This window comes from Leucoraja erinacea, chromosome 11 (assembly GCF_028641065.1).
Source record: "Leucoraja erinacea ecotype New England chromosome 11, Leri_hhj_1, whole genome shotgun sequence".
Taxonomy (NCBI): Eukaryota; Metazoa; Chordata; class Chondrichthyes; order Rajiformes; family Rajidae; genus Leucoraja; species Leucoraja erinaceus.
In genome coordinates, this window is record NC_073387.1 from 43,992,906 (window position 1) to 44,005,125 (window position 12,220).

At 40.9% G+C, this 12,220-nt stretch overlaps 2 protein-coding genes across 5 annotated transcripts in view; both read right to left on the minus strand.

Annotated features, from left to right (window-relative positions):
- The window catches only part of pfdn1 (prefoldin subunit 1), a 374,815-nt gene that overhangs the window by 72,047 nt on the left and 290,548 nt on the right, over positions 1–12,220 (minus strand). The window lies entirely within an intron of this gene.
- On the minus strand, positions 1,931–7,997 carry LOC129701733 (proheparin-binding EGF-like growth factor). The gene is made up of 6 exons (XM_055643121.1): positions 7,535–7,997; positions 7,001–7,180; positions 6,586–6,775; positions 5,623–5,778; positions 4,961–5,048; positions 1,931–2,468 (listed from the first exon to the last, which is right to left on the minus strand). The coding sequence occupies exons 1-5, from the start codon at positions 7,575–7,577 to the stop codon at positions 4,973–4,975; spliced, it is 645 nt and encodes a 214-aa protein (XP_055499096.1). The 5' UTR covers positions 7,578–7,997; the 3' UTR covers positions 1,931–2,468; positions 4,961–4,972.

Here is a 12,220-nt window from a genome sequence, read left to right on the forward strand (position 1 = left end):
CTAGATACATGTGACAATAAAATACCATTGAACCATTGTATCATTAACCCTTGCACTTAAATCCTTTCGCAACAAAGGCCAACGTATTGTTTTCCAATTTCTTGCTGTAACTTTGTACTGATTTTCATTGACTTTTAACAGTTGCAGTATTAAATCAGAATATCTTCTGAGGAATTCTAAAATTGTATGGCAAATCCATTGTCGGAGCTGGTATTAAAAACTGCAGGGAATGTAACATTAGAAAAATTGAATTTAAAACATGCACTTGATTTAAATTTTTGTCAACTCAAAGGTTTTCATTTTAATTACCATTGGAAAATATATGTCAGAGGGTCAAGAATAAGAATTCCACTAGACTAATTAAACAGCTGTACTGGAATGCACATTGGAACGATTAGCTGCTTTAAAAATGCCAAATAGATATAAGATTGGAAAATATATCATGGGATATCTTACTATTAGCAAAATATGATGTTGCTCCCAAATTATTCTCCATACATTAGAATGGTTTTGTTTCTTTCCTCAAACTTTTCTCTTAGTTACTTACACTAGGTCCAATATTTTGTGCAAGAGATCATTCTTCCGCAGGAACGCAGAAGCTATTATTTTGCCATTCTAATGGATGAATCCTTATTTGGTACTAACAAAAAGAATTTAATTTAGAATTAATTCACCAATGGACCAGCAGAACAACCCTTTCAAGAATTTGGGAACGCAAAAGACAAGCCAGCAAATCAAAAATAAATGTGAAATTAGGACTAAGCTCCTTAGGATTCTGGGAATGAGACTCTAGGACTGGAATTGTATGTGGCTACTGGCCACAATTTAGTTACCCCTGGACGAGATGGTCTGTGTTAATACATTGCTAAAGTATGAGACAACCAGATAAACTTAATACGGTCATCATCTGATGTCTTTCTGTTCCAACAGAGATCATAATGATCAGAGTAGGACTTTAACTACTTCTACTACTTACGAAGGTACACAAAAAATGCTGGAGAAACTCAGCGGGTGCAGCAGCATCTATGGAGCGAAGGAAATAGGCAACGTTTCGGGCTGAAACCCTTCCTAGCTCCACGGACCAAACTCAGCACTTCTTCAGGGTGTGATCACAGGATCTGATATTTAAATGTGGAAATCCAACCTTTTCATCAAATGCCCTCTCATTTTCAAAATATCAATTACTGGTTTGTAGTACCTCAAACCCCACCCCACGTTACGTTAGTTTTTATATTGCGACATTTTCTATTGTTCGCAGAACTTGACTACCTAGGCCATCAAGATAAGTGGTCATTCATTTAACTTCACCAATTAGTATTACTAAAGCATAAAATTGGACTCCATTTATGTGGATTTTTCCATATATGCAAATATGCATTAATGCAAACTACGTATCTAATTTTCACTTCTCCCCCCTTCCCCCTTTAATATTCTATTTTAGATTCGAGTCCTCCTCTTCTGAAGATGGCAATTGATACTTATGATGATCCTGCAGGCTCCGTGTGTAGTCTGGTATCCCATCTTCATACCTAAGTCTAGACATGAGTGCTTTAAGGCTATTTGGATATGGGTAATACTGCCCAAATTTACCTATGCCCAGCATCCATGCATTTGCTGTACTAGCAGCAGTCTTTGGATAGCAAACAGAATTGGAGACATGGATCCATTTGCTGTATCCAATTTGTATTTTTGCAGCCCAAGAATAGCAACCACTTTAGAAGAGCCAATTTATCACAAATCAAAGATACATATTTTCTGGATACAGCTAATGACATACCAAACCGAATATTTATCAATTGAACCATCCATGAAGGTTGTCTTTCTCAGAGATAGTAGAGAATGATATTTATGTTATTATTTTATTGAAAATTACTAAAATATAAATATTCTATGCATACAGTATTTCAATAACTAATTTCAGGATTACTCATTTAACAAACCATTTGTTTATTTTCTGTGAAATTGTATTAATAATTTCTTTGTGTTTAAATAAAGGAATCCAATGGATCGGACTAGTACATATAAAAAAACATTTATTTTACACCAATTCATAATGAGCTATTTATTTACTGTTAGGGGCGGGCATTTTTCATCAGAAACTATTCAAATATGTCCTATGAACACGTGTACACATTTTAAACAGGCAGCAGCAGAAATCACATGCTTTAAATAGTAAGTTGCAAATAACCTAAATAAGTTAAGATATAAAATAGTAAAATAAATATGTACTGAGAATTTAAGAACCAGATATAAATAAATTGCTTTAAATATTAACAGTATAATCAGAAAATGCAAAAGGTCGGTACACCTGTAATTTACAGTCTCCCAGCTACTGGGCAATACATATGCATCCAATGGATGCAGTCACTTTACTCATTCAATACATGAACAAATTGACTGTTTATATCACTCCTTTTCTTTCATGATTTCTTCCATCAATGAGGTAGATTTTTATAGGCATCTTGTACCTGCAATTAGAAATTATATGTTAAAACTTTATCGAGTTTTTGAGGAGGCAACAAAGCGATCAATGAGTGTAGGACGGTGGGTGTTGGCTCATGGATTTTAGTAAGGCATTTGATGAAGTTCCCTATGGTAGGCTGATCAAGAAGATTAAAATACATGGGATTAACAGTGACTGGGTCCTATTCAGAATGACAATAATAAAATACATTGTGGTGGAAGGACAATATTCAAGCTGGAGGTATATATATTCCCTATGGTAGGCTGATCAAGAAGATTCAAATATTATATATTATAGATATACTTGGACATAAATGTAGAAAAGTTAATAAAAATGTTTGTGAATGACACCAAGATTGTTAGGGTCACAGACTGTGAAGAAGGTTGTTAAAATACACAGTAGCATATAGATCAGCTGCAGAAATGTGTGGAAAAATCACAGATTGAGTTCAATCCAGGCAAGTGTGAGGTGTTACACTTTGGGAGGTCAAATGTAAGGGGAACATGTACAATTAATGGCATGACCCTTAAGTACATTGATGTACAGAGAGATCTTGGGGTCCAAGTCCGTAACTCCCTGAAAGTAGTGACACAAGTAATAGAGTGGTAAAGAAAGCATATGGCATGCACGCTTTCATAATTCGGAGCATTGAATATAAGAGCCAGGAAGTCACGATGCAGCTTTATAGGAGTTTGGAGTATTGCATGCAGTTTTGGTCACCCCATTACATTAAGGATGTGGAGGCTCTGGAAAGGGTGCAGAGGAGGTTTACCAGAATGATTACTGGATTAAGGCGTTTTGGCTGTGGGGAGAGTTTGGACATACTTGGATTGTTTCTCTAGATTTTAGGGAGACCTGATAAAAGTATATAGAAGTATGTAAAATTATGAGAGGAATATGTAGTGTAGACAGTCAGAACCTGTTTTCCAGGATGTAAAAATACTAGGGGGCATAGTTTTAATATGAGAGGGGCAAAGTTTAAAGGGCAAGTTTATTTTTTACAGAGGACGATGAGTGCTTGGAATACACTATGGTGGTTGTGGCAGATAAAATAGGGGGCATTTAAGAGACCTTTGGATAGGCATATGGATAGCAGTGAATGGAAGGATGTGGATTATGTGTAGACAGATAAGAGATAGTCTTGGCATTATTTATGGCACAGACATTGTGGGCTGAGGGCCCGTATTTGTGCTGTACTGTTCTATGTTCTATGCAAAATGATGATTCTAAAACAGTAATGTCTTAACATTTGATCCATATACTTGCAACACTTTTCCTGTGACTATCTTGTATTCAAGGTTGTAGCTGATAAAATAATTTACTCATCCTACTCATATTACTATAATTCCTACCCTGCAGCAATATCTTTTTTGAAACATTAGGTTTCTGTACAGCGAAGAACTATGAGTACTGGCATGGGAGAATATGGGTGTAAACTAATTATTATGCAAGGCTGGAATTCTTCAAATTGCAGTGGATCTCATCTCTTATTTTGAGGAGTTTTATTACTAAAATTCCACGATCTCTTGCTTTATTTATAACATTTATGTGATTTAGAAAACAAAATATTTGGTTATATCCTAATGAAAACAAATCAGACTTATATGTTCTTTAAAATGAAATTCATAAAGCCACTGAATATTGATGGAATTAATGAAGCATTAGCATAAACTGAACATTTAATGACAGAGAAAAGCAAAATCTCAAGGCAAATCCAAACAAGCTAAATTTATCACATCAGCAAACAAGTTCAATAATTATTTCAAAAGCAGGAAGTAGAACATGTGAATCCAGCATGATATTGGAATTATTGAATACATTGTCCCACTTGTACAACTGTTTCTAAAATGGAAACAGTTGTTGACAAATTATTGTTTTGATCCCGACGCTATATTTCTCTACACATAACTTTAAAATAACTTTGTTATGAACAAATGTCTTCAAAAGATTTCCTGTGTCGTGTCCTTCCTCTCTAAAACAGTTTATCAAGCTGTTTTCCACACTCTTAAGACCAGCTGCTAAGAGTCTTGCCATTCTTAATGGTTGTAAGGACTCTGGGTGTGAGTAATCATACTTCATTGTTGCACAGAAACTTAATATTTCCAAAAACGTATATGGGGCTCATGCTATTATGTGTGATGTGACCGCAGTGTTTTTGTTGCACAATAAAACATTGGGGGCCAGAAATGTTATCTTTGTTGTGTACTCTAAACTCATGATACAGTAATATATGGGTTCTGACGGCAAGCCAAATTTTAGAAGCACAGTTCAAGGCAGTTATTTCACAATTGGAGCAGACAGCATACTATTATATGTGCAGAAGCACATGTTAAAGAGGGTAATGGGCATGATGCCATATAGTATTTTTGTTTAAATTCTTTGGCACAACATGCTGAGGCCATGGTACTTTACACCACACATACTTATGTGAGTATTTTTAAACTTTTTTTTCCTCTATGATCAATATAAAATTTCAGAGTAATTCATGAATCTTACCATTTTTAAAAATCAGTGACTGTTATTATTTCCAAGTTTAATCTTTTCTTCATTTTTTACATCATAGCTGGCAACTCGCCTGTGATACCTATCAAGAAGCAAACCAAAAGTTGATAATGCAATAATAGTAACTTGTTAAAATGCGTATTATTTCACTAATGATGGGAAGTCCAGTTTAAGCGCAGCTGTTGAGTATGGATGTTATAAAGAACTATTTTCAAATGATCAATTAAATGTTTTAATCTGGAATGTTAATTTCCCTTGTTTTAAGCAGTCCATTTGTTACAGAGTATACGATACATTTTATTCATCCCCGGAGGGAAATTGGTCTGCAGTTAGTCACAACACACGAGGTGCACAAAAACTTGAAATTAAAAGTGAAAACAAAAAGAAAAAGACAAGCAAGCGACTGTTGGCTGGCTGTCGTGTGCCCAGCGCCTTCACCTGAACAAACGAACAAACAAACAAACAGACTTATCCCCTGGGCAGAGGATTGTAAACTAGAGTGTTCCACCCCCTCCCTCACACCGGGCCACCCTTTGTTCTCCCACCGTCCCTCACAGCGGTCTCCCCACGCCAGGTCCCCATTGTCTCCCTCACGCCCCACTGCCACCGAGGCTCCCGGTCGTTTAGACGTTTTACAATAAAAATCGAGAACTCACCCAAGAACTAGAAGAACAAGGATTACAGTCAGACTAAGTGATGAGAGGACCACGGCCACAATAGCTAGAGTAGTTGTGTTTTCATTTGGATCTTTTGGATGTTCCACGGCTAAAATGTAACTGTGGCATCTGATGCCATCATATCCGGGGAAACACCTGGAAAGAAATCCATAAGTTTTTTTTAACTTTGCTTATCGTTTATCAAAAGCAAAAATCGATAAATACCCTAACAAAGGTACTGCTTCCACTGATCTTATTAACTGTGGCGTGTATTTAAGCATAATTTTAAAAAAAAACTCACATAAATTATTAAATAAAAGGTTCTTGAATCCTGTGTGGATGCACTAAAAACCATTACATCTCTAACATTTATCCTGTATAATGTAAAACCCATCTAATATTGTAAACTAATTGTAATAAAAATGCACTAACAATAGCTTCTGTACTTTCCTAACATATTAAATCCCATGCCCTAAATATTTCTTTGTATATTTTCTATTACAGGCACGAAATAATTCAGCAGCCCGTTTCATTTCACAAACGATGGAACGTTTTTCTTTCTCTCCACTTTTCTGAAATTTGATTTTGTAAGGTGCAGGATTCATTTGTAGCTTTTGTCTTCGGTTGTAAATGGTAACGTCATTTTCAAAAATCTAGACTTCAAGGTGTGTGCGCCGATTTCCGAAAGAGGCACGACTCCCTTTGATTCGATAACAGCAATGCAAATGCAACTAAACTGGGGTTGTTTACATTTCAAATGGTTATCCGTTTCTTCGTTTGCTCGGGAACTGTGAAGGTATCCGCTTTGTCTAGAGCATGTCCGGTACACAGGTATTGATAAAAGTCGCAGGGTCCTGTTGTTCCGGGTTTTGCCACACGGACCGGGACACTCTTTACCTTTGACCAGACATAATCAACATTTTGTTTATACATTCAATATCTGTTCTATGAAAAGGTAAATACCTGCATGCTACCTCGTTAATGTGGTGCAAGTACCGGCATTCCCCATGGAAGCAGTAATCCTTGTACTTTCTGTAGCATGGATTTCTTTTACCCTTTTTCTTGCCACGTTTGTTTTTTCTCTCACGTTTCCCTTTGCGCTTCTTCCCCTCCTCAGTCACAGTCGAATTTTCCGCAGATTTATACACGGCCACTGGTTTAAAATAAACAAAACATTGATGTCTACATAATTTTCCCTTTAAAAAAAAAAGCGTAATACGAAAAAAAAATACGACTCGTGTATCCTGGAGCTTTTAATAGGTGGCTTGAAGATTACCCCCCTCCCCCAACAACACATGAAAGCGCTTTGTTCAAGTGTGAGAGAAACTACCGCTAGAGGAAAGTATAGCCGTAATTCCTGACACTTTCATAACTTTACCTTGCGACGTTTCGACTGCTCGCTCAGCCGGTGAGCGCTCGACTGCAGTCTCCGCAGTCGGCTCTTGCTCAAGCACCCCTCCTAGGATGGACAGAATATCCTTCTCTCCCCTCCTGCGGCTTCGAGTGACTTCACTCTCGTAGCCATCGATCGCCGCTCCCGCCGCACGGTTGTATGAAACTGCGTGAAAACAACGCGATCCGTGAAAACACCAACAACATTGGGAACTCGTTTATTTACTTTTTCAATCTTTACAGATAAAAACAGGTTGGAAAGTGCGCGCAGGGAGAAGAGGAAAACTGCGACAATTGGTGATAACTCGGTGTAACGTGAAACTATAAATGCTGAGAAAGTATAAAAAAAAGCCACGGAACACTCACTCCACTGGCCAGCAAGCCGACGCGCATACATCTGATAAGATATCCTCTTTCCCCCACTGCCCACATTAGGTTGGAATTTCAAACAATACAACAATACAAATTGCCCCGTGTAATCTCTCCGCTCGGAGCGATGGTTTGGGTGAAATTCACTTACTTGCGGCGAGAACAAGGAGCGTTGTTACCAACGAAACCCTCATGTTTGGGCTGCGGGAACTTGAAAAGCGAATAACCGTTCGCGACCTCCGGTGCTGTCCACTTCCCAATGAACAAACGCCGCCCGCTTTGTATTTTGATCTCGTTGTCCTCAGAAGTTGCCGAAAGCAGTCCCACTCCCGAATAACCAGTTCGGTTCTGGCACCTTAATTTTAAATAAATTTATGACGGCAGTAAGGGGCCGGGGCAAATCCAGACAGGAGATATGTTAAATGTCTCGAGTACTATTCATATTCCTTGCAGGCTGGCGGCGAGTTAAGAATAACTGCAGTCAGCGACCTCTAGATATATATACAGCCAGCCGAACAGGGATGACGCCCAGCTGACGTGCCTCTTGAAGAGTGCAATACACTATTAAGCTTTGTTGAAGCTGGCAGTTCCTGTCCGATCTCTCTGCGCAGCAAACCTTTACACTGTAAAAATTATTTGAATAAAAAAACTACTTGTCACGGGGAAACCAAATCAACCTGAATAAATATTGCAATCGAAAGCACTATTTTTGCTAAATCATAAATACTGGCAGTTTCGTAGCTGGTTATTATTCACCCAGTTTATACGCATAGCACTAGCCTTCCAGACTTTGTGTAGCCACTGCTGCCGAGTGGGTGGACTGTGTGCACTGAGCTCAGACTTGTAGTTGGGGACAGGCCATGTGTTGATCCTCTGCACAGCAAAGTTTAACTAGGGTTTTCCTGTGCGTTTCTGTGGTATCTGGCATAAGCTCGCCACAGTTTATCTAAGATTATTTTGTTAATTATAGTTCAGTTATTTATTTATTTAGATACAGCATATCCTTCAATTTACTGTGAGAATTTGGCAAAAAAAAATACAGGGCACAAGCTTTCTGCACCACTGAACTGCACTGCACCGCTGTCTTGAAGGTCTCAATTGACCTAGCTGCCAAGGCCATTTGGGGATGAGAGAGTTAGTTCACTGGGACAAAATGTGTGGAAAACAAAGTTGCATTTTTTCCACTGGTGAAGGGACAAACCACATCAAAGATTGTTCTCTAGAGAGACAGTTTTGCTCACACTCTTTTTCTGTCATTCCCCTCCCCTCCAACGAGACTGAGCCTTCTCAACTCTCTCCAGTAAAGAATTCCAAATGTCCATCGCCCTCTAGTTGAAGAAGTTTCTTCCCATTTCAGTCTTGAATGGCCAACCCCCTATTTTGAGACTGTGACTCTTGGCTCTGGACATCCCACTCAGGGGAAACATCATCTCTAAACCTACTCTGTGAGGCATTGACATGATTTTGCATGCCCCTGTCAATGAACTCTGGGCAATATAGAGCAGTTAATCTTGGTTATCATAAAGTTCCACGTGTCAGACTACTCTGGAAGGTAAAAGCACAGAGTCCTTTTTCCAGGAAAGTAAAATCAAGAACTAGAGGGCAGTTTAAGGTGAGATCATAAGATCAAGTGATAGTAGAATTAGGCCAGCCGGCCCATTTAGTCTACATCGCCATTCAATCACGGCTGATCTATCACTCCCTCATAACCCCATTCTCCTGGCTTCTCCCCATAACCTCTGACACCCGTACTAATCAAGACAGGAAAGATTTAATAGGAACCTGATGTGCAAGTCTTTACACACAGAGGATAATAGGTTTATGGAATAATCTGCCAGAGGAAATGTGGGCAAATAGGACTCTCTTAGGTAGAACAACTTGATAAGGATGGACAAGTTGCGGAAAAGAACCTGCTTCCATGCTGTATGACTCTATGCCTCTCCTCAGCTCTCTTGGGGCTTTTGATTCTGAGCCTTCTCTGCTTTCTAAAACTCTGATGCAGTCATGATGCAGTTTTCCTTGTATGAAGTGGAGCACACTTAATTTTGCAATGTACCCATGAACAAAATGGTCCTATGTCCACTGGGCAATTATGATAAAATGTGCCATAATTTCTCAACACATCTTCAATTCATATCTTGTGTGTAGTTTCACATGTAATTAACTTTGTATAGGAATGCCGAGTTGTGGGAAGTGATAATTTTCACTATTTTAAATAGCAATATAAAATATGATACAAAGTCAAAGTCAATTTTATTCATCACATGCACTCGAAGGCGCAGTGAAATGAATTTGCCACCAGCGATACACTTAAAAATAACACACAATACACAATATAATTTAACACAAACATCCACCACAGCATTCTTCACTGTGGTGGAAGACAACAAAGTTCAGTCAGTCCTCCTCCATTGTTCACACGTGGTCGGGGCCATAAACCCTCCGTAGTCGCCGCTATGGACGGCCCGACGTACAGGCCCTCCCGTCGGGATGATCAAAACTCCGACGTCGGGACGGTCAAACACACTTCGCGGTTTGGAGGTCCCCTCTGGAGCCCGTTGTTTCAGGATTTTATAGGCCGCGGGCCGGCAGTCGGAGCTCTTCTCCGGCAAGCTCCGGCGAAGGTTCCCAGGCTCCAGATGGTAAGTTCACGCTACGCCCGCAGCTAGAAGCTCCGCGGACCACAGCCCCATGATGCCAAAGTCACCAGGCCACGATCGGAGCTCTCCTCTCTGGCGACACTCGGCCAGGGTTCGCCCCCGCTCCGCGATGGAAAAGTCCATGCTGCGCCTGCTGCCGATGCTCCGGACCTGACTCAGGGAAAGGCCGCTGCAAACCATGCTGTTAGGCCACGAGGGAGGAGACATGGAAAAAAAGTTGCCTCTCCGTGGAGGAGACGACCAGCATCTCTGTTGAAAGTGGTTTCTGAAACGTCCCTATCTCTGCAAAGATGTTGCCCCCCCCCCCCCCCACCGTGCCCCCCCATCGGCGTGGACTGATCACAAGACTCGGCCACAAGCAAGACACCTGGCGGCCGAAATGACCACCAAGAGGACAAGTACACCTAAACTAACCGTTAGACACACCGTCAAATTGCCAGCGCGAGTACCACCAAACAAAAAATGGGTCGCATGAGTGCCAAAGGTCAGACGAAATGACAATCACCCTGCTGGCAGGGCAGCCAACTCGCAGCGCCCCCTACCGACCTATTGCCTCATGTTAAGGCATGTAGCTTTAGAGATACCATTTTCTACACATAATCGAATCACTTTTCAGTTTCACGTCATTAGGATGATAAGTAGTTGAACTACAATAGAACTGAAAGAGAAATAGAGCTAACGTTTTGCACCTTTCTTCAATACTTATCTGGTGAAGGGTCCTCAGATTGAACTGTTTAGTTTAGTTCAGAGATTAAGCATAGAAAGAGGCTCTTTGACGCATCAAGTCTGCACTGCCTAGCGAACACCTATATACTAGTTCTACCATACACACTAGGGACAATTTACAGAAGCCAATTTACCTACACGTCTGTGGAATATAGGAAACTGGAGAAACTCCACTCGGTCGCAGGGAGAACGTAAAACTCCTTCATTGTGACATGTCACATGTGATAATAAAGTATCATAAGGTATAATATTAACCAACATCTGTAGTTCCTTTCATTACAATTAATTGTCTCAATGCTTTCTGTGGGAGCATGCTGTGTGCAAATTGATCATCACTTTACCGGGACAAAGCAGTGCTAATGGTGCAAAAATGCTTAATTGGCTGATAAAGCGCTATGCCAAATTTAGAAGATGTCCTAATTCTTCAGGGAACGGGGGTTCCCCTCTTCTACTATAGATGTGGCTCTCAACAGGGTCTCTGCTATACCCCGTAACTCTGCTCTCACTCCCCATCCCCCCACTCGTAACAAGGGCAGAGTCCCCCTTGTCCTCACCTTCCACTCCACCAGCCGTCTCATACAACAAATAATCCTCCAACATTTTCGCCACCTCCAACGGGATACCACCACTGGCCACATCTTCCCATCTCCTCCCCCGTCTGCTTTCTGCAGAGACCGCTCCCTCCATAACTCCCTGGTCAATTTGTCCCTTCCCACCCAAACCACCCCCTCCCCTGGCACTTTCCCTTGCAACCGCAGGAAATGCTACACTTGTCGCTTTACCTCTCCCCTTGACTCCATTCGAGGACCCATGCAGTCTTTCCAGGTGCAGCAGAGGTTCACCTGCACCTCTTCCAACCTCATCTATAGCATCCGCTGCTCTAGGTGTCTGCTGCTCTACATCGGTGAGACCAAGCATAGGCTTGGCGATTGCTTCGCCCAACACCTCCGCTCGGTTCACAATAACCAACTTGATCTTCTGGAAGCTCAGCACTTCAACTCCCCCTCCCATTCCAAATCCGACCTCTCTGTCCTGGGCCTCCTCCATGGCCAGAGTGAGGACCACCGTAAATTGGAGGAGCAGCATTTCATATTTTGCTTGGGCAGTTTACACCCCAGCAGTATGAACATTGACTTCTCCAATTTCAGGTAGTCCCAGCTTTCTCCTCCCCTTCCCAGCTCTCCCTCAGCCCTCTGTCTCTGCCTCTTCCTTTCTTCTTCCTGCTCCCCTCCCCCCACCCTCACATCAGTCTGAAGAAGGGTCTCGACCTGAAACGTCGTCTATTTCCTTCCCTCAATAGATGCTGCCTCACCCGCTGAGTTTCTCCAGCATTTATGACTACCATGGAAAATTCTTCGAACGTAAAAGGAATTGCGTAATTGAAAGTCTTTGTTCACCTGCAAAATTGAATCTTATTTCAAGCACTGTAATGGTACTACAACAACCATTTG